The following is a 25,367-nucleotide window of genomic DNA, read 5'->3' as shown; positions in this document are numbered from 1 at the left end:
CATTTGTGCCAGTGTTCCCATGTACACTGATACCAGTTTTTAAAATATCCCTTCTTCCAAAGCCTGGATCTTCAAGAAAATACTTAGGCCAGCTCTTACGAATGTGCAATAGCTACCCCAAAGTTTGGTTTTTAAACTGGACCTTTTGTAGGCGTGTTGCGGGAATGTCCAAGATTACCAGAAGTGGCAAATCTTTACTTTCGAAGCAGGAGCACATGGTTCAGAAAACATGAAAGAGCAGATGTGACTTCTTTTGTCCCAAGCATCTGCTCGATCTGATCGCACGCGGTCGCTGTGCTGCTGGTCGAACAGATGGCAACGCTGCTCTCCTGCTCCTGTGCCCGAAGATCAGGCCAATATGTGGAAAACCCTGTGCGTGACAACGTACTGTTCTGAAAAATGCAAGGCTTGCTGACTTTTGAACTGTGGCTTAAGATTCTTAAAGGTGTGTGTGATCTGAGGGCACTAGCAGGCAGGCCAGTTGCTACCTGAAGGTAGCATGATACGGCTTACTTACTGAGTTAAAGGTTTCAAATTCAAGTTGCAGAATAAGTTTCCTACTTGTCCTTTTTTCTTTGAATTCTGGGAGTTCCAGAGACACAAAGCAGCAGGTGAAGCATTCCCAGATCAGCCGTGTCCCCATGGGCAGAGCTGCAGGTCCTTCAAGGCTTTGTGCTGCTACTGAAGGGGATTATAGATGTGAAAACACCTCCGATACCTGACGCAGTTGTACTGGTGCGAGACCAGCTTTGAAAGTGTCCTGTGCCGAAGGGTGCAACGGGATATGTGAACGGATATTTTGAATTCTGTTGCAAAGCACGGCTGGGCGGCGCTGGGTCCGCAGCCGCCTTTGGAGCTGTGCTGGTTTGCACTCGGGGTGCGGGTTTGAGCAGCCAGGGGAGCTCGACGTTCCCGACGCTGCACGCTTGGCTCGTCCCTTCAGCCTTGGGCTCGTGTTTTTTCAGCCTGGCTCAGACGCGGCCCCGAGCCCAGTGCTGGCAGGCTTGCTCGCTGCTTTTCCAGGCTTAACGTAGTCTAAGCTTTGGTCTGGCTAACCAAAGCATGTTGCACCTCTCGAAACGCCTTCAGTGCTTGTCTAGGAAGGTGCTAAGATGACTCGAATGATCGTGTGCTAATTCCAGCTTGCCCTGACGTCTTCTCTGTGCAGTTCTTTCTATAGTTTGTTCCGTGTTCTCTGTAAGTTGGACGCAATAGCAACTTTATTCCAGTGCATTCCACCCTAAAGCTGTGTCAAGTCTATTTTTCTTGAGATGTAGGGTTGGGAGTGTTGGCATGAGAGTACTTTAATGTAGAGAATATCTAAATAAATTAAATATGGAAAGTGTTGAACAAAACGGAAGCTCTTGTGATTCTGTGGTTGACCACTTCAGGTCTTCAGCAGCAACTGAGATGTCCTTTGTCACTGGGGATCCTGTTTATGTGAGTTAAAAAGCACCCAGCACTGATGGGGGGAGCTTTAAAAAACAAACAAACAAAACCCACACACCCAAAAACCCAACAGAAGAACAAAAAACCCCTCATTGAAATGTGCAAGCCGGTTCCTGCAATATGTTTTTCACCAGGAGAGGCACTAAGTTACAAATCCTATAGCCTCAGCGTTAATAATGGCTTTGATTGTCCTCCAGAGCTTGAAAAATGTTCATTTAATGTGGGGGAAGAAAAGGAGGATCTAATAAGCTAAAAACACACCTGATGGCTTAAAAAAAGTTGGTCTGAGTGCTTTTGACTTTTTCTGCCTATTTGCCCCCTCAGTTACAGCAAGAAAATAACCCTGTGGACAGATAACAGAAAACACAAGTAACAGGAGAAATTCCAAAGTCTGGTGAATTCCTGGAACCCCTCAGCAGGTGATGGGGTTTGGGGACAAAGGCTGAAGGACTTTCTGCAGTTATTCAGGCAGAACTGTTTCAGAAACTCTCAGTTCCCCCGCACGCAGCAGCGCGTCCCTGGGCGCTGCCCAGCTCGGTTGGATGCTGCTCACTGCAAATGTGCTGAGTTTTTGAACGGTGCTGCTGAGGAACAGGGGTCAGGCTGGCGCTGGTTTGCAAAGTCAAGGAAAAAGGTTGTGCTTATAAAAAGGCCCAGCCTGCTGAGGGGCTTCAGCTCTTATTTGGGGGTGTTAATTCGGGTTTATGTGCTGCTTAAACCTCTCGGGCTGCTGGTTCCGTGAGGCATCTGTGTCATCAGGCAGCTCCCGACACGGCACTTAGTCGGACGCTAAACAAACAGCTTGATAGGACACGGCGTGGAAACAGCAGGTACCGTGCTCAATGGGACGTGCTGCCCTCCCAGCTGCTGCCTTCCTGCATTTACACTCTGTTTGCTTTTTCTTCTTTTTTTTTCCTGGTAATGACTAATGAGGATGCCTGGGGGTCTTATCCCCTTTGCCAACTGATGTCAGCCAGCCGGGTCCCCCCGCAAAGCACACGCCAGCTGTCGGCTCATTTCGGAGGGGAGCAGAACAAATATCGGACACGCTTCCCCCCACCCTGCCCCTTGGGTTTTGGGTTGGGACTGGCAGATGCAAGGCAGGGGCGCAGGCTGGTGGGGAGAGCTGCTGCGGGTTATTTGCACATCAAAAGCAGCTTTTGCCTCCGACCCTCTATCACCCTGCGAGCAAGGGGTGGCTCGATTTAATTGCTCTTTCAAAGGCAGCCCTGGTTTGGTCTCTGCTGAGATTTTAGGTCTGACTTTGCCCCCCCGCCTCTCATAGCCAGCAACTGGTGCGGTGGCACCGGGGTCTTAAAAGATGCAAATCAGCTTTTCTCCGTCTTGAAGCTTATTTGCATGCGCTGATTAGTTCAACAACTAATTCCAAGTCCTTCTGCTTGAGGCCGGTTGGCACTCGGGCAGCTGGACTAGAGCTGACACCAAGCAGGGGACCCCAGTGACGGGGTGGGGGGGTGCAGGTGCTCTTGCTTTGCCCCCATCACCTGGGCCAAAGTGTCCCTCATGCTCGGATGTTTCCTCAGCCCGGGAGCCCCAACACGCACCGATGCCACCGTGTTCGTGTCCCACCCAGCCCAGGGGAAGCGCAGGGCGTCACGAGGGAATGGTTTTACCCGGGTATGATCAGGGATTTCTCTTCCTTCCCAAATGTGCCTCCCCCGGGCATGAAGCAGGGATGGCAGCAGGGATGGGGCTGCCATGGCTTGTCCTTGCAATCCCACAGCATCCTAAGGCCGGACTGTGCTGCTGGGTGTGCGCCGGGGTGGTCCCACCGCCCCATTGCTGCTGCTGCCGGGGGTGGAGGATGCTCCGAGCCCCACCTGGGGGAGGATACAGCTTTTCCTCATCAGGACCTTCATTAGGGGTGTTGGTGGAAAAGGGGTGGAACCCTTAATGGTTTAATGGGAGAAGCAGCCCAGGGCTGGGGGTTTGGTTTTTCAGTGTCCTGGGCATTGCCAAGGAGCCGTCCCTGCGGTGTGTGCGCCCTGGGGATGCTGGACCTGTCTGGATTCCTCTGCTGCTGCAACCCCTGCGGGACAGGGGTGTCCCCGGGATAAAAGCCACCTTGGGGGCCTCTCCTTGATGCCCCTTCAACCCAGGTACGCAGACTGGGGAGGGCTCTGCCAACCGGCAGCACCCGCACCGGGGCAGGCGATGGTCCGAGGGCATTTGTAACACAAGATGCTGCTCAGAAGAGCCCTTGCGTGTGGTTTTCCATCCCCTTCCTCCTCAGCAGTTTTCAAAGGCTCTAAAAATAAACTTCCCTTGTGCCTGGGGCAGCAGGAGCAAAGTCGAGCTCTCCCTGGAAAGCATTGGTGTGGGGTGCCTTTTGGGGGGCACAGAACAGCCTGTGCGTGGCATTGTCCCCCACGTGGGGCACCATGCTGGATGAGTCAGGGCCAACAGTATTTTCTGCAATTTGAGCGTTTTCCCCTTATTTTCTGTCCCCCAACCTCCTTCTTTATCTCCCCCTGTGCTGTTGAGACTTGCGAAACCACCAGATCTGTGCAGTGCAAACAGGCTCCGAGTCGATTTGTTTTGGAGGAAAACAGCTTAGATAGTCAAAACACGGCCTTGTCTTTCATTGAGGGCTTTTTGCTGTCTCTCTGCTCTGTGATTGTTTTCTCTACTGGCTGGAGGGACGGACCTGCCCGCGCTGGGGACACCGGCTTGCGATGAAAATCAGTCTCACCCGCAGAGCTGGGGGCGAAACCCGCGGGGTGCGGGATCAGGGGGATTATCTGCTCCGTCCTGATGCTCCCGTGCCGCCGCGTTTCCATGCGCGGGGTGTTATCCCGGCTGCGCGGCGCAGATAACGCTGGGAACAAGCAGGGCCAGGTGGGGAGATGTCCCGGGGGGACCCTGGTGTGCGCGATAAGTGGTTTGTGGCTCGGGGGGGGTGTGAAGCATTGTCCTGCATTGCGATGAAAACCCTCCCGACGCGGCCAAACCAGGCGCTTGGATAGGCCAAGGAAGTTTTTAAAAATTTATTTATAAATAAAAACATAAAATTACCAGTAGTTTACATCGGTCACCAGAAATAACATCCAAAAAAAAAAAAAAAAAACCTGCAGAAAAATAATTCTCTGTACAGGCTGCGATGCGGACGGGCACACACGGCGATGTGCAAAGGCAGCACGGCGATGCCTCCGGCGATCACATCACACAGCACGGGCTGGGGACACGGGGACCGGGGGCGGTGTCACCGAGGCCGGCGGGAGCGGGGACAGGGCTGGGGGGGGCGGGAAGGGCTCTGCTCCCCCCGCACCGTGGTTGGCACTGGAGAGCCCTGGTTGACGTGGGGCGCCGTGCTATGGCTTGGATGATGCAGAAGATCCCTCCTGGCCTCGTGAGCCAGGTGTTGTCCTTCATCCCTTGGGCTTGTCTCCCAAACGCCCTCCCAGGGGTCCGGGCTGAGGCTGCGGGACCTGGCGCGGCCCCGACCCGCAGCCCTGGGCTGGGACTGCGGGGTGGGTTCTCCCAGTGGCTCCCGGGTAAGGTTTGCTTTGTGCTGGGCCGGACTGGGATGCCAGGATGGCGTGTGGCGGGTGCTGGGGGCAGGTGCAGAAGGCACAGACTGGTTTCCGTGTGTAATCACCTTTCCAGGCTGCCTCGAATGGGGTGAGGGGTGCGGATTGTGCTGCTTGTGCACAGCTCTGAGCCCTTGGCTGAATTTGTGGCATGGGACAGTGTGAGATCCCCACACAACCCTGGGACGGGGCTTCCTGGGCTGGGTAAACAAATACTTTGCATTAAAAATACCATTGCAGTGGCACAGAGCGGTCCCGGCTGGACACCTCCCCCGGCTGAGCTGGATGCCAGGGGACAGGGGAGTCACTGTAGGTAGAGCCTTGTTATCTGCTTGCTGGCGGCAGGAGGAAATGTTAAGAGCTGAGATGGGAAACAACATGAAAGTGGTTGGTTTGAGGTTTGGTTTTTAACCAGCTCCTGTTGACAGGATCCCAAGGACGGATGGGGACGGGAGGAGACGAGGCAGCCGGGGTTCCCGGGAGGGACGGTCACAGCAAGCGAGAGCGCGTGGGGCAAACACGACCCATCTCCCGCTCCGTTCCTCGGGCTGACCGTGCATTGGAAATTCCTGTTAATGCTTAAATCCTGTTGCCCGTCTGGCAGCTGGAGAACAGGGACGTGGAGATCTCGTGTGTCCGAGCTGGGCTGGACGTGGCTGTGTCCGGGAGGAGGGATGCGCCGGGTGCAGCTTGGGCTGTGCTCCTTAGCGAAGGGTGATTTTTGGGGGTGTCGGCTGTAAGGGGGTGCAGGGTGTGCGTGTGTGCGGGTGGGCTCCTTCCTGAGGTGCTCCAGCAGCTGAGGGATGGGAGAAGTGGATGTGCAGCCTGTGCTGGTGCAGGAGGTGGCTCCTTGGTGCCCTGGAGATGGCACCGACAGGAGGAAGGTTGAGAAGGTGTGAGAGCAGCGTGGGGCTTCCTCCAGGCTGGAAATGTGCTGTGGTTCCTCTTGAGGACGGTGGGGAGGGCTGTGGTGTCGCTGTGCCATCACGGGATCCCTCTGCGCCGGAGCAGAGCGTCCCCCGGGAGTTCTGCATCACCTCGTCACCCGACGGGAGACTATTTGCTGGAGTCCTGTTCCCTGACCGCCCCATCCCCGGCTTCTCGGTCCTACAGGGGGGCAGAGGGGAGGCTGCCGAGCGGCAGCGGGGCGAGGGGGGGCTGCTGGCACGTCACCATTGGCACGAGTGGCTTGTTCACCTCTGTAACACGACGGGCGGCGGACGGCACGGCCGCGGCGCGACACGGGCAGGGGACGAGGGCGGGCGAGCCGGACAGGCCGCCAGCTCTGCGAATAAATACATGGCTCATCTGGACTGTACAAGGCGTGGGGCAGCGCTTCCCTCGAGCTGCAGGGAGGAGAAGGCAGACCCGGCTCAGATCTCGGTGGCGATGATGTCCTCGTAGGGGACGTCAGCACCGGGTATATCCAGCTCGATGGGCTCCTTGCCGTCTTCCCCCGCGGCGAGCTGCTGGAGCATCTTCTCCAGGTTCTGGTTCCTCTTGTACATGTGCAGGTAGCTCTGCTGCAGCTGCTTCTGGTAGTGAATCACCTTCTCCTTCTCCTCCTTCCACGTCTGCCGCTCGTGCTGGAAGCCCGAGCTCATCTGCTCGTTGTTGTCCCGCTCAGCCTTCAGCTCCGCCCGCAGCCTCTCCAGCTCTCCCTGCAGCGCTTGGGCATCGTCGCCCCCGGCGCAGGGCCTGCCCGCCTCCCGCGCGTCGCTCAGCTGCTCCCGGAGCACCGCCAGCTCCGTGCGCAGCTCCACGAGCTCCTGCTCCAGCAGGTTCACCTTCTCCCTCAGCAGCTCCGACTCGTTCTTCTTGCGCTGGAGCTCGTTCTCGCACACCTCCAGCTCCATGGCTTTGGTGCGCAGGGAGCCCTCCAGGTCCTGGGTCTTCATCTCCAGCCCTTCCATCTTCATCCTCACCTCCTTCAGCTGAGCCTTCAGGCTGAGGATCTCGGTGGTCTTGGTGTTGAGCTCCGTCTGGGATTCCTTCAGCTGCTGCTTCAGGAGGGAGATCTCCCCCGACTTCTGGCACACCTAGAATCATAAAATCACAGGATGTCCCGAGTTGGAAGGGACCCACAAGGATCACTGACTCCAACTCCAGTCCCTGCATAGAACAACCCCAAAATTCACACAATGGACTCCAGGATGTCCCATCACTTCTTGAATGCTGTCAGGCCTGGGGCCGTGACTTGCACAGCTGCTCCTGGAGGCAGCTGGGGGGGTCATGCTCGTGATGGGACCCTGTAGCTGGAATTTCAGTAGGGCTGGCAAACAGCCTGCAAAGGTGCCTCAAAAACGTGCCCTGAGGGGTTGTGGAGCAAATAAAATAGAGATGCCGAAAGCGATATGAGAAATGCGTGCATGGCAGGGCGGGGAGGCGACCCCCGTTCTGCAGCACGCCGGGCAGGGAAATGCTTTTGGTGGGTGTTATTCAGGAGGGTGAGCAGGCTCGCTGCTGAATTTTCAGCAGTTTAACCGTCTTTGTTCAGCGATGCCCAATCAGGTTTTACTGCTCTCTAATAAATGGCCACGGCAAGTCCCAGAAGTTCTTCTTTCCCCGTGGGAAGGCGGCTTTACTGCTCCTTTGGGGCAGGCAGCCTGAAAAACCCCGTGCTGGAGGCTGGGAAGGCGAAGTTATTTGAATGACTAGGGGTTTTTTATGCAGTAGTTGCCTCCTTATATACTGTGAAGTGCTGAGGGGTTAAGAGGGGCAGCGAGTCACTCAATTATACCTCACAGAGCCTCCACATGACAGACTGGGGCTCTTCTCTTTAATATCTGTCTCCTGCAGTCTGGGCACCATCTGCCCTGCTCAGCCCTCCCTGGTGCTGCTGGGCACAGGTACAGAGGTGGAGAGGAGCCGTGTGGTTTATCGCTGGGGCTGTCGGCTCCATGCACACGCTTTGCCTTCAGCAGAGATGCTGCCGGCTGCTCCCGTGCCACTTACCTCCCATTGGGTCTCCTCCAGCGCCGGGGCAAAGCTGGTCTTCTCCTTCTCGTAGGACCTCAGCTTGGTTTCCAGCAGGTTTTGCTCTTTGATGAGGTTCTCCAGCTCCTCCCGGAGCTGCTTCTTCTCCTGCTGCAGCTGGAATACTTGGAGGTGAAGGACCTGCTGCGTTCGCTGGGTTTTCTGCGAGGTTTGCTTGAGCTTGCTGTTGCATTTCTGCTTGAGCCCCTCCAGCTCTTCCTTGCAGCGCCGCTGCTTCTCTTCATACGCCTGGCAGGAGCTGATTTCCTTCTCCTCGAAGCTCGACTGAAGCTCCTGCAGCTCTCCCTCCCTCTCCAGCAGCTTCTGCTCCAGCTCCTGGATGGTGGACTCATCGGTGGAGATGGGCGAACGGATGCAAGTGGTCTTCTCGGCGGCGTGGTGGTGCGGGGCTTTGCCAGGGTTGAGGATCTTGTTGCCCCCGTCGGAGAAGGACATGGCCTTGAGGCTCATCATGTTGCTGTCCTGGATGATGGCGCATTGCAAGATGTTGTGGGCTGAGCCCCCGAAGCGGCTGATGGGTCCCATGGGGGTGACGAGGGGCTCGAGCTGGTAACTGCTGCTGGTGCTGTGGGTGGGGAGGCTGGACATGGAGTTCCTGCCGGAGTCAGACAGGCCCCCCGAGCACAGCGCCGGCTTCAGCTCCTGCTCCTTGGCTTTGTCCGAGGGGTGCAGCTGCTGGGAGAGGTGCCCCCCGTTCTCCGGGGAGGAGTGGAGGATGGCGCCGGAGCGCGGCAGCACCGGCTTGAAGGCGGTGGGTCGCACGACTGGCTTCTCCGCACCCTGGGGAGAAGAGCAGAGATGTCAGCACAGACCGACATGGTGGCCTCTGTTCCACTCCATCCCTTGTACACCCAAAGATAAGACCCCCATGGTGGGGATGGCTCAGGTCTCCACCAAGGGCTGAAGGCTCAGGAGGATGCTGAAATTTTTCACAGTGAGGGTGGTGAGAGGTTGGGCAGAGAGGTGGTGGATGAACCATCCCTGGAGACATCCCAGGCCGGGCTGGACGGGCTCTGAGCAACCTGAGCTGGTGGAGATGTCCCAGCTCATGGCAGGGGTGGCACTGGATGAACTGGGAAGGTCCCTTCAACCCAAACCGTCTATGATTCTATGATTCTCACCCTGTGTTGGGACCTGTACACCCTTTGAGAACGATGCAGCCCTGCACCAAAAACCTAATGGCACTGGGGCCACCCCCCACCTCTGGGGCCACCGTGTCCCCTACTAACCACTTCCAGCTGACTGGGGAAGGGCATCAGCTTCTGCGGAGTGGGCGTCCCGAAGTCCATGCCGCTCGTCCCGGCTTGGCCGCCCAGCTCCCCGCCGGCCAGCGAGGTGTAGTCCGCTCGGTGGGAGCCGTGCGCCTTCTGGCTGACCTTGATGTAAAAGAAATCCTCATTCTTGCTGCTTTTGGAGCCGGACTTGTGGCTGGAGTCCTGGGAGAAGCCGAAGCGCAGCAGCCCGTCCGAGTACCTGTTGAGCTTCTTCAGGTGGGACGACTTGCGGAGCTTGTACTGGGAGGCTCGGCAGTGCTTGCTGTGGAAGCTGTGGCCGGAGATGAGGCTACTGACGCTGCCCATGCTGCTCCCGGGACGGGGACATGCGGCAGGGGGAGCGCGGCGAGGGGTGCGGGCGGCGGGAAGAGCCGGCGGCTGCTGCGATCATAGCAAAGCCCTCGCTGCACCCGGGAGCTGCGAGCCTGGGGAAGGGAAAGAGGAGGGTGAGAAACGGGAGCGGGGTGCGACGCTGCCCCCGCGGGCTGAGCATCCTCTGGGCATCGGCAGGAGCGGGGCAGCTCCTGATGATAAACGCATCTTCACATTTGGGTACGAGCTGCGTCGTCTCGTGCGGGGCTTTGTGCAAATGGGGTCCGCGAGCCTCTGTGTGCACGGAGGGTTATGAGGCACAGGACTCTAGAAATGAGGAGGAAAAGCGATTTGTGGTGATCTTTAGGTGCCTACTAGGCGTGAATTTCAATGAGCCTCCCGCTTGTGCCGTGCTGGATGGATCCTGACAGCCACGCTCAGCACCGCGAGATGGTCACAACCTCTCCCGCGTCTACGTGTCGCTCCCTGATTTCTCTCCCATTTTCAGTGCTCCTCTTAACCTACCTGCAAAGGGATGCTGTGAGGCTTAATTACGCTTAGTGCCTGTGCAGCACTTAAGAAGATGAGAGGCGTTATGTGCGTGCTAAGTGTTGTGATTATGGTTCAGAGGTATGCGAGGCTGTGCATTAATTCTCTTTGCTATGCGGGGAAAAAAATGTAAACCAAAATACCGGCTCTTGGTGGCCTTTGCGTCACTTGGCTCCCAGTGTCATGGCTATAATGGAGATGAGCCTTCCACCTAGATAATTAACAAGTGAGGTGGGGAGAAGGGGTTAGTGTGTAACCAAAATGAGCTAAACCCTGGTGAAGCATCACTTGACAGTGGGAGAGGGCTGAGGGATGGAGGCTATCGTCCCTGCCCCATCCTCAAGGCCCAGAGTTGCTCTTGTGTTTTCCCTTCATTACAGGAGGTGCAGGACACAGGGTAACACCAACCTGTGCTCATCCCTCGGCTTTACTTGTTTTCTTTTCCTCTCCGCCCTGAGGACCCAGATTGATTAAGTGTCAAAGAAAAGTCCCAGAAAGACAGAATATCCGCTTTAATCCCTAAATCCATTTTTGAGAGATTAAGTAAATCAGAACCGAGGTCTGAACTGCAGCCTGGATGCTGATGTGCTAGAAGTGATCGATGACTTCGGCTTCATTCATTTTTGCAGGGTAAGAGGCACAACGTGCGCTGGGGGGAGGAATCGCTGTGGAAAGGGGGTAATTGGCCCAGGAGGCTGCTCCGCCAGCCCGTGCTCCCACTGTGCCAGCAGAAGGGAACAGGCAAAGCCACAGCGGCAAAGCTGCCAGTGCCAGCGCTCAACACGTGCGAGCGACCGGGGGAAAGCAGCCGCTGGATTTACAGACACATATGGCAGAGGTGTGTGGGGGGGTGATGCCTTAAACCACGGAGCGGCTCCTTGGGTAGATGCACCCTTGGGTTTTTTTGGGTGCCTGCAGAAGTGCTGGGGGGAGAGCCGGGACTTTCCAGCCTCTTGGCAGGAGGCGTTTCAATCAATCCCAGCCCTCCTACACATGCCTCAGAGGGTTGGGCACGTCTTTTGCTTCTTCTTCCCTCTTTCGATTTAAAAACGAGCACTTTGAAAGCCGTGGGGGAGTTGGCATTCATGCCCAGCGCCAGCAGAGAAAGGCTCCAAAGCCAGCCCAGCCGGGAGCACACGGGGGAGCTGAGGCCACAGGCTCTGGGGCACCTCCAAAAATTGGGGACCAGACTTGTCCCCCCCCTTCCTTGCTCAGCATCTGTGCACATTCTTGTGTCTTTCCCTGTGTCCGATCTAGTGACCGTGTGACTCTGCAGGGAGCCAGGTGGGTTTGCTGAGCCCATATCTACGTACGTACATAGATATTGATATGCACATGTATATTTTACGGGTTTTTGCATGCTGGGTGACAACGATGCCACCATGCCAGCCCCTCTCTGTCCCTGCAGCCCCCAGCCTCGCCAGGCTCTCGGTGCTCAACGTGATCCCTCTGAAATTAATCCCTCACCAATTAATGAGGACAGAAAGCCAGAAAAGACACAAGCCAGTCCCTCTCACTCTGCTGCCTCTGTAACGAGCCCTTCAAAGCTCTTTTGTTGGCACAGCGGTGCGGAGGGGGTGACGGCACGAGCCCCATGTCAGTCAGACCCCCGGGTTGATGCTGTTTCGAGGGGCAGCGTCTGCGCTCCCTGACCCTCCATGGGGCTGTTCAACAAACCCACGGAGGTGCAGTGAGCCGGGAGGTGCAGGGCTGCGGATGCTCACCCGTGGGATGGAGCCCCCAAAAACACCCGCACAGCCTGAGCCAAACCCGCGGGATCAGGGGCTGCACACGTGGATGCACCCACTCTTATTTTTGCAGAAATAGAGGGGAAAAAATGAATGGCATCCCACACTCCTTGCAGTCGTGCCTACCCTGCAATCGCACGTGGGAGAGCGACTCTACCCATCGCCTCCTTTCTCAATGGGCTGCAGGAATTTCATCTTATCTCCTCATAACAGTTTCTTCAGAGCATTTTCCTCTTCCCTGAATATTTTCACAGGCAGTTGCTTTTTCTCTGCATTCCCCAGACAGGTCAGCTCAGCAAGAACCTTCATTTCCTTCCAGGCATCGCCGTCTTACTGTCTCCCTGCTGATCCTGTTCTTCTCCCCCCAGTATGCGAAAGCTTCCTTCTCCCCGTGCTCTCTCGCCTACTCCTTTTTCCCCTCTTGAATTATTATTCATCTTTTCTGTGCAGATGCACCCACACATTTGGGTTTTTGTTGGGAGATGCAGAGATAATACAGAAGCAGCAGCAGCAGCTGCCAAGAGCCTGGATCCAGGAGCAGCCTCCTTCCCTTGATCCGTGCCAGGCGATGTGCCCTTGTTTCCAGCAGGGATTCGGGTCTTTGAGACACCAGGAATGGGCAATTCCACGGTGAAAAGCCACGCATGTGCTACCTGCAGCACCTGACTTACGTTTTAATCAAGAAAATGGTTTAATCCAAAAGTTGGGAGTGCAGCAACCCTACCGAGCTGGGTTTGGGTTTGAGACGGACCCATCCCCGGCTCCATGAGCGTCAGACATGGGAGCTCAGCCCGCAGCTGGAGCCAAGCTCTCCCAAACCTGCTGATTTCACTCTGCACAGCAATGGCAGCAATAGGGCTTGGAGAGAGCCGACCTTGCCGCCGCCCCATCATCTTCACCCTAATCAACGCTAATGGGGCTGATTTGGAGCACTGAATTGGAGCACCGCCCAGGCAGCCGCCGTCCTCGGTGCTCAATTGTGGCTGGGTGCCTGCAAAGGGCCCCACGACAAGGCTTTCATTCACTCCAACTCATTGTCCGCCGCTCATTCATTGACATTCATTGGGATCATTTTGATCGCGAGGCCGGGAGTGAATTGAGTCCCGGCTTCACAAAGCGGCGCACCATGTGTTCTGCCCTGATTTGCCATTAGTGAAGGGGGACACTCCAGATGAAGAATAACCAGCCTCAATTACACGTTGCATCCACTCTAATAGCCCAGGAGTCCATCACACTTAATGTTATTTCGATGAACACTGAGAGAATTCACACCCGCTGGCTGGCGCTTGTTAGAGGAGCCGCAGCGGCTCCGGCAGGGCTGCGGGTGGCTCGGTGCCAGTGCGGCGGAGCAGCCGGTGTCCCTGCCCGTGTCCCCGGGCAGCTGGGCTCTGATGCCAGGGCCGGTGATCCCGCTGCAGGCCCTGGAGGTGAAGGTGCAATTGGTCAATAGGGGGGAAAAATAGCAACAAAAAGGGAATCTGCAGCCTTTTTGAAGACTATTGCCAGTGCTGAGTTCTTTGCACGCGGTTCCTGCTGGAGCACAGCTCAGGTTGAGGTTGCTCGTGCTTGCTGGAAAAGCTAAAAATCAACACTAAACTCAGCATCAGCTTTGGAAAGAGCTTGAAGGAGCTACATACACCTCTGTTCCATCCACCGAGCAATCGAGACTCTGATCCTGATTGAGGATGAGTCAACAAGTGGCTTTAATGGGAGCACAAGGCAAAATGGTCCGTGTGATGATGTGGGCGACTCGCTTGAGCTGTGCTTGGGGAAGCCAGCACTAGAATCAGAGGAATTTCTCAAATTAACAATGAATCATATTGGCAGAGCAAGCTTTAGAGATGGGACGGTGTCATTAAAAGGCGGCCGTGCTGCGATGCCGATGTCCCTGGCAGCCCGTGTTTCCTGCGTGCAGAGCGACGAGGGATTGCTGGTGCCGAAACGCTCGGCTCTCCCCCACACAGCTGCAGTTTATATTAAATAGCTCCACAGACAAGCAAATCATTATCAGGAGCTGGGCTTGGAACAGTCCCAGCCACCCTCCTGCTGTCACTGCCCCCACTCTGACCCAGCGAGGGATGTCCCCAAGAGGAACTGGCCATAGATGATACATCGCCCCTGCACAGCAACCGCAGGGCACTGTGGGAATATCCCGGCACTACTCTGGGATCTCTGTCTTATCCCCACCTTGGCTTGGTCTATAGCTCTTCTTTATGCTCCTGGTGCCATATATTTCAGCAGGTACCTCTCAGTCCTATCCATGACATCCCCAGCTTGGCTTAGACCAGAGTCTAAATGCTTTCTCACTCTGTTTTAGGTTAAATGCCACTCCAGGACGCTCCAGCTCCCAACCTTCCCTCGAAGACACCGCACCTGTGCACCCAGCGACACCCAGCCCTGTCCTCATGGCTCTGTCCCCCTCCCACCCACAGCCCCTCATTACACGGGCTGGGGAGCTCACGGGTGATTCACAGCGCCCACACCAGTCCTGTCACTCATGCTCCCGGTACAAAGGAAACGCTTGTGTGAGACATAGCTAAATATTCCTGGGGTGGGGAGAAAGATCTTTTCAGCTTACTTAATTCCTAAGAGCATCTGGCTTTTCCTGCTAATGAGTAACTAATACTGCAATTAAAGCCTTGCTAATTGGAAACTCAGAGATACTCTGGTCCCTGCTTTTGTCTTCCGCAGGTCTGTGGACTCACCGGGGCGGTGGCAGGGACACCTGAGCGGCGATGCCAGCGCCGGGAATGGCCACCACCTCCAGACTGGGGCAAGTTTTGGGCGGGGGTTTGTGCAGCCCCGGGATGCTGCTGGGGAGAGGATGCTCTTCCCAGGGAGGACGGTACCACCCATGGCAGCCCGTCCCTGCGGGGCTGGCGGGTGCAAAGCGACGGCTCCTTCCCTCGGCGGAGGGCGAGGGGCCCTCCCGTCCCCACCACGGGCTGGTTATTTTGGGAACCGTCTGGGGCTGGCAGCTGGTGCCGGGGTGGGTGACAGCTGAGCGCGGCTTTCACTTGGGATCCGCGAGGCCCCTTCTCGCGCGTCTATTTCCGACCCTGTAAAACACAATCTGCCAGGGTGTGAGCACGGGGGGGGGACATCCAAAAAAGCTGGTTCCAAAGGGCTGGCTTGCCCGAGGCAGCTCAGCGTCTCTGTACATCTTGCAGGTGGCTCTGAGCGTGGTTGGAAGCTGCAGAGATGCTGTTCTTCAGTCCCTGCCTGCGCGGCTCCCATGTGCGAGGTCTGTGCCTGGTGCTCATCGGCGGAGCCGCAGCCTGACCGCTGAGGTTTGCTGTCCTACGCGTCTCCCACGCGTGTTCTCTGGGGTCTGATTGATGGAAAGGGTTTGTCTGTCTAGCTAAAAATAGCCAAGAACTTCATGTAACTTGAGATGAGCCCTAAATACTTTTCCTCCCAGCTTTCCGATTCCACCAGCTTCGCACGTGTCCCCCTAATTATGGGTAAAACAGTAATGAGGGACAGTGAGCCTTTTTCCCCAGGTTATGACATGATGGTAGTGCCAAGGGTTTCTTTCCCAAGCACCAGCCACCAGGACATACCCGGACTAAGGCTCTTTCTGCTGCAAAACTCCCCCAAGAGCATCCAGGGGAGAAGCATCCTCTCCATGTACAGGGAATATTTAGAAGTGGAGCTGCAGGCTGCCATGGAGACAGGGCTCTGTTTGCAATCTTCTCCCTTTTTATTGTCTCTCCTCTTCTCCGAAGTGGTTGCAAAGCAGCCAGGAGACCTTCCAGCCAAGGAAACTTCTCCATGTCAAGTCTGTGCTTCGCTTCACAGCACCCGAGCCCCAAAACTGAGCTGTGCAGCATTTCTGCGCTGTCCTGCCTTGTTTGTGACACCGGTTATGCTGAGATTGGGCTAAACTATGGGTATTTTTGTACCTTGCATGATGCTCAGCCAAGTGGGAGCTGAGCAATGGCAACTTCTGCATGTTGATGAAGAGCGAATCTCAGTCCTTGCTGCAAAAAGCATCTGCTGTGCTGCTGCTGTCTTCTCATCCTTCAGCTCCCTCTCGTGCTTTCCAGAGTGTTCCATAGCCCCATCTCTGCTCTGCTCAAACAAGCTCAATCAAACACAGCAGCCAAAGAAGGAAAAAGAGACAAATTCAGTGCTTGCTTCCTATTTTCCTCCTCCTTTTCTAACTTGGCCCATTGTGAGAACCACCCCTTTAATGCCTGGCTGCCAAATGGAGCAGTTCTCTCAAAAGAGAAATGTGCATCAAAATTGCAAGGAATATTCAATTAACCTTTAAAGGAGATCATCCATAACTGGCTTACAGAGATGTCTTTTAATTGTTTAAAAGAATCAGCACAGGCACTTGCATTTCAGAGGAGCGTCTGTTGAGACACTTCTGGCCTTTGTTGCTCTTACCACTGATGTCTTGTTAAAATTAAACACTTAAGCGTTCCTTCCAACATGCATTCTGCTCTAGAACCTCTGCCATGGTTATCTGTGCTTGGCCAGTATGGCAAGTGGCCAGATTCACCCCTTCTGCATCTGGGAAACCTTGATAAACTTCCCTTAGGAAATGCCATGGCTGGCAAATAACTCCGTGTCATTGCGTGATGACAAGAGGAACCTTTTGGAGGCTTTTTCTCGCTTGGTCTTCCAAAAGAGGCTCAGGAGATAAGGCTCTTTAATACACAATTAAAAATCCCTTTATTCTAAGGAGGAGAGCGTGCACATGCATTGCTACCCTCTGGTGGAAGGAGCTTGCGTTCACAGCGGCCTGATGCTGCGAAGGAGGTGGATGGAGATCTCCTTGGAGCTCAGGAGGAAGCCTTCAGTGTGCGAGGAGGAGGAGGAGGAAGGTCTGAGCTGCAGTGCTGCTGTTGAGAGGAGCCGGATGCAAAGTGATGCAGGGTCGGTATTTGCTCCCGTAGCTCCTCAGTGATCCCAGCTGCTCGTGCAACGGGGTGTCCTCCTTCCCTCGGCTTTTACTCTCCAAACCCCGGCAGTGACCACATGTATGCACATTCAGGGCTTCTCGGAAACAATCTGTCGAGCCTTCCTGCCCAAGGGGGTGCTTTTCTTCGTGTCAGCAAGCGCAAAAACCCAGCGGCCGCAAACAATCCGTGTAGGAAAGACTTTGTGACCCACGTGCCAAATCTTTGTACATTCCCTGCTATTTTTAACTAATCCCTAATGGCAACCGGCCATTGAGGTCCTGCCCGCTCCCGACCGCACGCCTTCCCCTTCACCGCTGCTCTCCCCGACCCGGGGGCCGCGCACCCGGCATCTCCCCCCACGTCCTTCCTCCCGCTGCTCCTCCTCACCCTCCCTGCCCACAGAGGGACATTCTGCAGCTTATACCTACAGAGCTGGGAAAAAACCCATGACAGCAAACCCAAGGGCAGCCAGTACACATATAACAGCAAATAAATTAGGCAGGGGGGGAAACGGGACTTTTAAGACCTCCCAAGAGAAAGAAATATTTCTAAACCACAGTGGTTAAGGGGACTAGGGAATAACAAGGTTTCCAAGCTTCCCGTCGGTGCTAAGCTTTTCCTAAACGCTGAGGATTAAGGTCTCGTGCCTGGGGCGCAGGGCAGCACTGCCCGAGGAAAGCCTGGGGGGCTCTAATGTCGAGCAGTACAGGGCCACGGTCCTTTCTCTGCCCGTCTGTGCTGCTCTGGGGAACATTTATAGCATCCGTTTCCATAAAGGCTGCAGTGATACTATCTTTTCACACTTGTCCACGCAGCACCTTGCACCACGAGCTCTGCTGGGATGTCTGTGGGTGCTGGTGGCCCGTGGAGCGCTGTTGGAGATGGGGAGGGCTTTTACCAGTGGTCTCAAGGGAAGCAGGTACACGACACAGCCCTCGGTTGGGTTTTGCTCCCTGCTGCATGGAGAGCGGCTGCTCCACGGCTGCCCATCTCTCCGCATGCCAAAGATGCTTCACCTGAGCGCGTGCTGAGCATGACTGTACCTGCCTCCAGCAAAACAGAGGCTTTCAAAGAGGGGAAAAAGAGTGATTTAGGGCTAAGGATACCATGGGAGGGACAGGACGGGAGAGCAGCAGCAGCTCCCTGGGGCAGCATCCCTGTTGCTGCCATGTGCAAGGGCTGAGCTCTCCCCCTTTCTCCGGTGCCTGGGGAGCTGCTCTCCGTACCCTCGGCACAGCGATCCTGCCCTGGCAGTCCGTGCGCCTGCTCCGGTGCCTCGGCTTTTCTTGAAATCTCATTTTCCTGCCCGAGTTTCGCATTCATTCGCCTCCCACCGCTTCGCAGCGCTGCCTGCCAGGGAAGAGTGACTAAGGGGTGGGTGGAAAAGAACGACTTCAGACCAATTTAGCAGCCTGCGGTGCCAGGAGGAGGAGGGTCACCTGGGGAGCAGGAGGGACAGCGGCACAGCTGGGGGCTCGGAGGGCGAGGGGGCTGCAGCCCCTGGAGCGTGTGTGTGCCGCAGGGCTGCGGGAGCCTGAGAGCATCCCCCGGAGCGTGCGATTGTGTTCCTGAGTGCACTTTTGCAGCTGCCATTAATTGCCCCCACCGCTGATTGCACTGACGATTTTGCACTTACAGTTCTTTGTCCCGCTGATTAATGGCCCTGGTGATTAATTGCACGGGTGATAGTGCACAACGGCGGCTCTGCGGCCCCTCGGAAAAGCCTGGCTGCAGGCGTAGGTGTGAGCGGGGCAGGTCGGCGTGGCACCGAGGGGCTCGGGGACACGGTGTGTGACAGGGGCTCAGGGACACGGAGTGTGACAGGGGCTCAGGGACACGGAGTGTGACAGGGGCTCAGGGCCACGGTGTGTGACGGTGCGTGGCCGCAGGCTGGTGGGGGAGGCTGGGGCCAGGCGAGGAGCAGCCGAGCAGGCTCTGCCCCGGCAATGATTTCAAAGGGAGGTTAATCAGTGTCTGGAGCGATGGTACTGGGAGGACAGATAGTGGAGACTCAGAAGGACTGTTTTCCTGCTCATGTTCTGCTGCTGCAGCCCCCAGGGAGGAAAACAAGCTCGATTTGGACAACCTCGGTAGCTGCTGTGGGAACACAAGCCTGCTCGGGATAACGGGTTGGGTGCCGGCCACTCTGCGGTGAGCACACAGGTCATACGTGCAAGGAGTTCACAGGTCTCAGCTCTCTTGTTAACACGGAAGGGGGAAAGAATCCCCCCAGCATTGCTCAGCTGGGGCATTGTGGAGCTGACTTCTGCCACAGCCACAGCAACACTGCAGCACTGCTTTCCAGGAGCTGAGCGGGCACCCCTGAGAGCTGTGCATCCTCCGGTCAGCCCCGACCTGCCCGCCACGCATCTACCTGTGTGCACAACGCGTCCCAAACCCCGCAGCCTGCACCGCGCATGCACACCCCGAGGAAAGCAAAGCGTCGCCGCTCAGACCTGCCTGCCCAAGGAAAGGCTAAACCGCTTCCAGCGCTACCTGCCTGCGCGCTCACACGCAACGACACCGCAGCCAGATGCGGTGAGTATTTGCACGCAGAGGTACCCGATGTCCGCGCTTGCAATTCCTCTTCCACCCACGCTGCCCACCCGCTTGCTGCCCATCCTGCCCCATGCACACAGGCACTACCGGCAAATAATTTCTACCAAGGGCAAGGCAGCCCCTTTTCCGAGGATGGCACAACACTGATGACAACAAACCAAAGGCATCTGCTCCTTTCTCTCTCTTCCCAGAGAGTGTGGGGACCGTGGAACCAGCAGCAGCCTGCACCAAGGTGCTGAACGTGCAGAATTTGCTCGTTGCCTTGAAAAGAAGTTTTCCAGACTTCAGAAGGAAGTGGAAAAGACAGAGCTGAGCCCTGTGGGAGCCGAAGGCGGCTCCGACCTGGCAGAGCTCGCAGAGGGATGTGCTGCCGGTGCGTGGGGGGGGACGCGCACTCGATTTAACCCGCTCTCCCGGGCAGCTCCGACCCTTTGTGCCCGAGCCCCTCGCCTTGTCACCGCGGGGTCGGGCCGAGAAAGCTGCTGTGCGGTGCTGGGGGTGGCGGGGGGGCCGCGCTGCCCGCTCGCTGAACCCCAAAACGACGCGCTCCGCTCGCAGCCCCTTCTCCGCGCCAAGCGGGGGGAGTCCCAGCCGCGCAGCTCAGCCCCCCCCACCGCGTCCCCTGTCCCCGCGGCGCAGCGACACCCGGGGGTCCCGCAGCGCTCCCCGCCACCCCCTTCCCCGCGTCCCCTCCGCGGGGTTTCGCCCACCTGGGGTGGCCGCTGGCTGCTCTGCGCGGCTGCGGAGCGCTCCGCGGGGCTCCCGGTGCGCGCCCGGCAGCAGCATCCCCGGCGCGGCGGCGGCGGAGGAGGAGCCTGGAGCCCCGCGCCCGCGCATCGGCCCGCCCCGCCGCAGCCCCCGGCCTTTGTGTCCCAGCCCACGGGGTGTCCCGGCCCCCCTCGGCCCGTCCTTCCTCGGCCCGTCCCTGCTCGTCCCATCCTCCGCCCCCGCGGGGAAGCGGCCGCAGCCCCGGCCCGGCAGCGCGGGGTGCCGGTGTGTTGGAGAAGGGGGTCGGGGGCTTGTCCTTTTCTCGCTCTGGGGCCAGAGCAGATGCTAAAGCGGAGGAAGAGGTGAGAGGTGCTTGGGGTAAAAGCGGCCGGATTTGGAGCGTCGGTGCGCCCGTTCCTGCCCGGCCCTGGGATTGTCTGGCGCCTTGGAAAAGCTCTTGGGGAAGAGCCGAGAGCCCGGGGAAAGCAGCCAGGGAGCTCGCCCGGCCGGGAAAGGTCTGGGCTGAAGAGCCTGTTTTGCCTGATTTGGAGCAGGGACTTGAAGCGGAGTCTCCAATATCCCCCGTTTGGGATGAGCAGCGGGCTGGGCCGAGGTGTGTCTCGCTCATGCCACGACAAGTCCTCGCGGCAGAAAGAAGGACACGTTCTCCAGGTCTCTGACCACAGGGAACCGAATCGGTGGGGCCGTGGCCAGAGCCATCCTGGGTGCGAATGGGGAAACTGAGGCACGGTACCTGCAGCCTTACTCCAGCTACACGGAGCACGGAGCCAGCCGAGGTCCCGGGTGTCAGCAGAGCCTCGCCTTGCTCAGGCTGATGCTCAGTTCAGTGGCTTTGGCTCTGCAAACAAGCCCCCCCTGCCATGTGCAGATGTTTATCAGGCAGAAAGACAAATTTGCACAGGACAAGAGGGAGCTGAGCCACAGCGGCGTGTGCAGGGGTGACTGTTCCCATCCTGGCTCCAGCACTGACGAGCCAGGCAGGAGTTTGTGCACAACCAAAAACGTCCCAAGAGCAGCAGGCTGGGGTCAGGCAGGGCTGAGGGCCACCTGTGGGGCTGGGAATTGCTGTGCCGTGGTGCAAATGTGGGGGGGACCAGCCTCCTGACCCCTCCTGGCCTCCTCTTTGGTGCTGAACAGTGGGGAGAGATGGTCTAAAGTAAAAACCTCAAGCATCCCAGCTAAATCACCTTCCCAAAGCGATACAGGCTGGTATCGATTTCTGTAGCCCAAGCAGGCTGTCCTTGTCCACAGGTAAGGCCCATCCTGCTTGCGCAGATGTGATTTTTCCAACATCAGGGGGATGCTGAGCGGGTTCCCACATGCGCTGTGAATTCCCAAGCACCGAGCAGCATTCGGTGCATCCCACTGCTCCCCGGGAAGCTGGAACCAGGTTGGAAGTGCAGTTGTGTTCCCACATCCCTTCCCTCCCTGTATATCTGCCCCTGGGGAAATCTGTTTGCCTCCTTCTTCCTCACCTCGTCGTTAATCTCTTCCTACACGGAGGCAGGTTTCCTATGTGCTGAGCGAGCCTGTTTGCCGTGCGGAGCTGACGCAGCGCTCAGGAATTCGCCGGCTGGCTGGCAGCACATCTGGACTTGCCCCGCGCGCGGTGCTGCGCGGCCGTGTCCCGGTCAGGTATGCAGCGAGGGATGCTCCCCCCGCTCCGGCACACACCTGCACCGTGCTGGGGAGCGGTCGGCGGCTCCTCTGAGCCCCACGTCAGCTCCTGCCCCTCTCGGTGCTGAGATGGAGCTGGGCTGGGAAGGATGGGAGCCCCAGCGTGAGCTGGCACATCACGGCGGGTGGCTGGGTGTGTGGCTGGAGAGATGCAGCCGTTCCCTTCCCAAAGCTGGCGTGGGAAACCATCCTGGGTACAGCATTAGTGTGCACATCCCTGCACACGCACCCAGACCCAGAGAGGCAGATGGGCCCAGCAGGACCCCCAGGAACGAGAGGAGTGCAGGTCCTGGGGCACAGGGACTAAATGAGTCTCAAACTGGGGCTGTGCGTGCAGCAGGTCCCTGTGGGACCGGGCTCGTGTCCCGCGGATGGTCACGCCGCCGTTGCCAGCCTTTGGCACGGCTCGAGGCGAGCGGCTGGGCTCAGCGCTGGGCTTCGTTTTGCTTCGCTCCGGCGCCGTGTGAACGGGCAGGAGGCACAAACCAGAGCAGCAAGGTCTGCTGCTGCTCTGCCTTCCACCAGCCTGCGCCCGAACCCCAGCCCTGAGCTCCCACTATCAGGGCGTTTGACACCGAGCAAAAATAGTTACAGCGGGGTGGAGCACGGGAGAAGAGAGGTTTTAGCTCTGCACAAACCGCAGGGCTTTGATTTATGGAGCTGCCGCTCGGCAGACGAGATCCACCCCCCTGCTTTTTTTAATATTGTTTCCTGGCAGCTTAGTTGGTTTCTCTGCTGATTTGAGCAACGCTCCCACAATCCTGCGGGTGCCTCGTTGCCTTGAAAGCAGTCAGCTGGAATTTGCTATTTTAGGACCTAAAAACTGAAGAGAGGAAGAGGAGCAAGAGCAAAAAGAAGAAGAAGAGGAGGAAGAAGAGGAAAGTGTATTGGTGTGAGCACAGAGCAGTGGTTTAGCAGGATTTCACTCAAGGGGACAAGGCACACAAAAAAATCATGATTCATTTTCAGCCAAGCGGAGCTTCGTGTTTCTATAGTAAGTCATAACAAAACACGGCGGCAAAGCCAAGAAGTTATTTGTACCAGATGGGCCAGGGGTTGTATCTGCAGCTTTTCAGGAATCGTCCTGACTTGGGCAGATTTTGCAGCGATGCAGCTCCAGAGTTCAATCATCACGGGGGGAACAGGGGGGCCACAGCCTCTCTGTGTCCCTTGCCTGTCCCCTGGCTGGGGGGCCCATGTCCCCCAGCCCTCATTGTCACCCCATTGGCCTGGTGCTGGAGCGGCTCCTCCTGGGCTGAAACTCGTCCTCCACGGCTCAGCCATCCCCATCGTGTCAGCACTCGCCCCGGCTGCCGCGTCCTCGCCCCCGCAAACGAGTCTGACTACGTGGTGTTGCTTCACCTCCCGAGCCACCTGGAAGCTTTCCCAGGGCGAGGGAGCCCTGCAGAGCGCAGGGAAAGGGCCCTTGTCCAGATTGGGGGTACGGGCGAGCAGGGGGTGAATGCTCAGCCCCTGCCCATCACCCCATGGGGATGCCGTCGCACCAGTGCAACGCGGAGCTTGGATTTCCCCGCTGCTGGGAGCTGAGCCCTGGGGAAACACCTCCCTGCAAACATGCCCCAGTCTCCCGCCTTCATTAATGGAGAGACTAAAACTTCCTCCAGCAAAATCCAACTGAAATAAAGCTTTTTTGGAGTCCACTTTTTGCACCCTCGCTGCGAACGGGTGATGCAATCCCAGCGACTCGTTCCCTTGGGGAGCTGTTGGTGCCGGAGTCTGGCACCTCCAGGCCCGCTGAGTCAGTCCCTCAGCCCTTCCACTTGCTACTAGTCTTAATCACTCAGCACAGTCATCCTGGATACAGCCTTAAGTGGATTTGCATGGATAGCTTGAATAGAGTCCCTCCTTCCTTGTATTTCAGCAGGAATGACAAAGACAGGATTTTTTCCTCCTTTTTAAAAATAACAAATTATTTACAAATCCTTTGAAATTGGATATAAGTTGAACTAAGTTCATACCACTTTTCTGCTCTGTAAGGATATTACAAGATAATAAGATCAGTGATAAAACCAAGAAGTAGGTGTATTTAATGACTTTTTTTTTTTTCCCTACAGAGCTATGAAGCAATATTGGAAGAATGAGGCAAGACTGGGAGAAGGAAATGAACCCAGAGGTTTGGAGGGCTCTGGTGGAACAGGATTAAGATGTTGGTGTAATAAATAACACCTTTATTTTTGCACATGAATTTTCAATAGCAACATGGGGCCCAGCTGGGAAGCGCCGTGCTCGGCCCTGCCCTGGGACTGGGAGATGAAACGCCGAGCAGAAGAACAAATGTTTGATCATTTCGATGGGGCAGGTGGGTGGCAAGTGCCAACCAAGCTGTGAACCTGCTCGGCGTCGTTGCGGAGGAGCCGCAGGGACACGTGCTCCCCCGGGATATCTTGTAGGATAAAGCAGCACATGCAAGATAACGAGACAGGAGCTCGTGTGTGCGGGCAGGGGGGGTCCGGGCGGTGCTGGTGGTGGCTGCTCCCGTGTCCCGCGGGCTTTGCCTTCAGCCTTTGCCAGGCTGTCGTGCGGGGGGTGACGCATGTTAAGCAGCTCAGCCACCAGCTGATATCCCTGACGCAATATTGTCCTTATTGTGCTGCACAAAGCGATTTCCAGCCCGGGCTGGGGATATTTCTTGTTTTGGTCGGGGTGGAGGGGAGAACCCAACCAGTTAATCCCCTCCGGCCATACTCTTCCCCGTGGGGTTTAAGCGAAGCGACGTGGCAGCCGCACCGGGCTTGTCAGCTCTCTGCTCTCCCTCCTTGCACGCTCTGTAATTTTAGGTAAAATGAAGCCAGTCAAAGCCGGAATGAAAAATAAACTCCACGTGGCTTTCCCAGCCTAGCAGCAGACTTTCATTTGGTGAGTTTAAGCCTTCTTAGACCCGACTTTGCTCTGAGCTCCCTTTCCTGGAGCCCTGAGAGGCAGCCAGCAGCCCCAGTCCCAATCCCAGCCAGTTTAGTAGCAAAAAAACCCCAAAGGTCATGAGAAAAGTGTATCACATCCGAGCTTATAAAGGCAAACTGGAATTTCCTCTTCCACTTCTGGGATTCATCTGTTCCTTTCCCATTAAAATTAACGATCAGAACACATCTCGGCTCCTTGGTCGCTCTTCAGCCTCAACTTTGCTGGATGGTAGAATAGAGACAAGCCCAGACTATGTCCCCGTAGCCTCCGAGCAAAGTTTGCTTTTGCAGTCAAACAAAGCGGCTTCCTCTGACCGGTGGAGTTGCAAAACAGCGATAAGTTGCTGCCCGGTTCTCAGTATTGATCTGCGATGCTAATCTGGGTATCTGTTAGCTGGTCATCCCGGTCACACCGCAAAGTCTCGCTTTTCTAGTCCAGGTCTCATGCAACCGTGAATTCTTCTAAAGCCTCATCCTGGTGTCATTTCATCACAGGAGCCTGAGAGTAAACACAGTTTCTAGTCCTCAGGGCCAGAAAGAGAAGCTGGAAAATTTGGCTCCTCGGGGCATTGAAGACAAAAGGCAGATATACACAGACCCTCAGATATATTATCTTTTAGAGCATCGTGTGCTCCAAACCCAGGTTATGATTTGCGGAGGCAGCTGATGGTGGGATCTCCGTGGGTGG

General features: G+C 56.7%; 1 protein-coding gene and 1 long non-coding RNA gene across 3 annotated transcripts; one reads left to right on the top strand and one right to left on the bottom strand.

Annotated features, from left to right (window-relative positions):
• Positions 1 to 4,571: 4,571 nt before the first annotated feature.
• Positions 4,572 to 20,115, bottom strand: LZTS1 (leucine zipper tumor suppressor 1). Its single transcript, XM_082072702.1, has 4 exons — positions 20,063 to 20,115; positions 9,227 to 9,696; positions 7,956 to 8,777; positions 4,572 to 7,039 (listed from the first exon to the last, which is right to left on the bottom strand). The coding sequence occupies exons 2-4, from the start codon at positions 9,575 to 9,577 to the stop codon at positions 6,374 to 6,376; spliced, it is 1,839 nt and encodes a 612-aa protein (XP_081928828.1). The 5' UTR covers positions 9,578 to 9,696; positions 20,063 to 20,115; the 3' UTR covers positions 4,572 to 6,373.
• Positions 20,116 to 20,366: 251 nt separating this feature from the next.
• On the top strand, positions 20,367 to 25,316 carry LOC309450053. 2 transcript variants are annotated; one of them, XR_014186044.1, is made up of 3 exons: positions 20,367 to 20,422; positions 22,572 to 22,752; positions 23,834 to 25,316. It is a non-coding gene; the product is annotated as an uncharacterized lncRNA (long non-coding RNA). The 2 variants fall into 2 exon arrangements; XR_014186045.1 differs by having other exon boundaries at positions 20,391 to 20,673.
• The last annotated feature ends 51 nt before the right edge of the window (positions 25,317 to 25,367 follow it).

Source organism: Streptopelia decaocto (genome assembly GCF_964273445.1).
Source record: "Streptopelia decaocto genome assembly, chromosome: 25".
Classification (NCBI taxonomy): Eukaryota; Metazoa; Chordata; class Aves; order Columbiformes; family Columbidae; genus Streptopelia; species Streptopelia decaocto.
The sequence above is the reverse complement of the archived record's forward strand: the minus strand, read 5'-3'. Positions and strand labels throughout refer to the sequence as shown.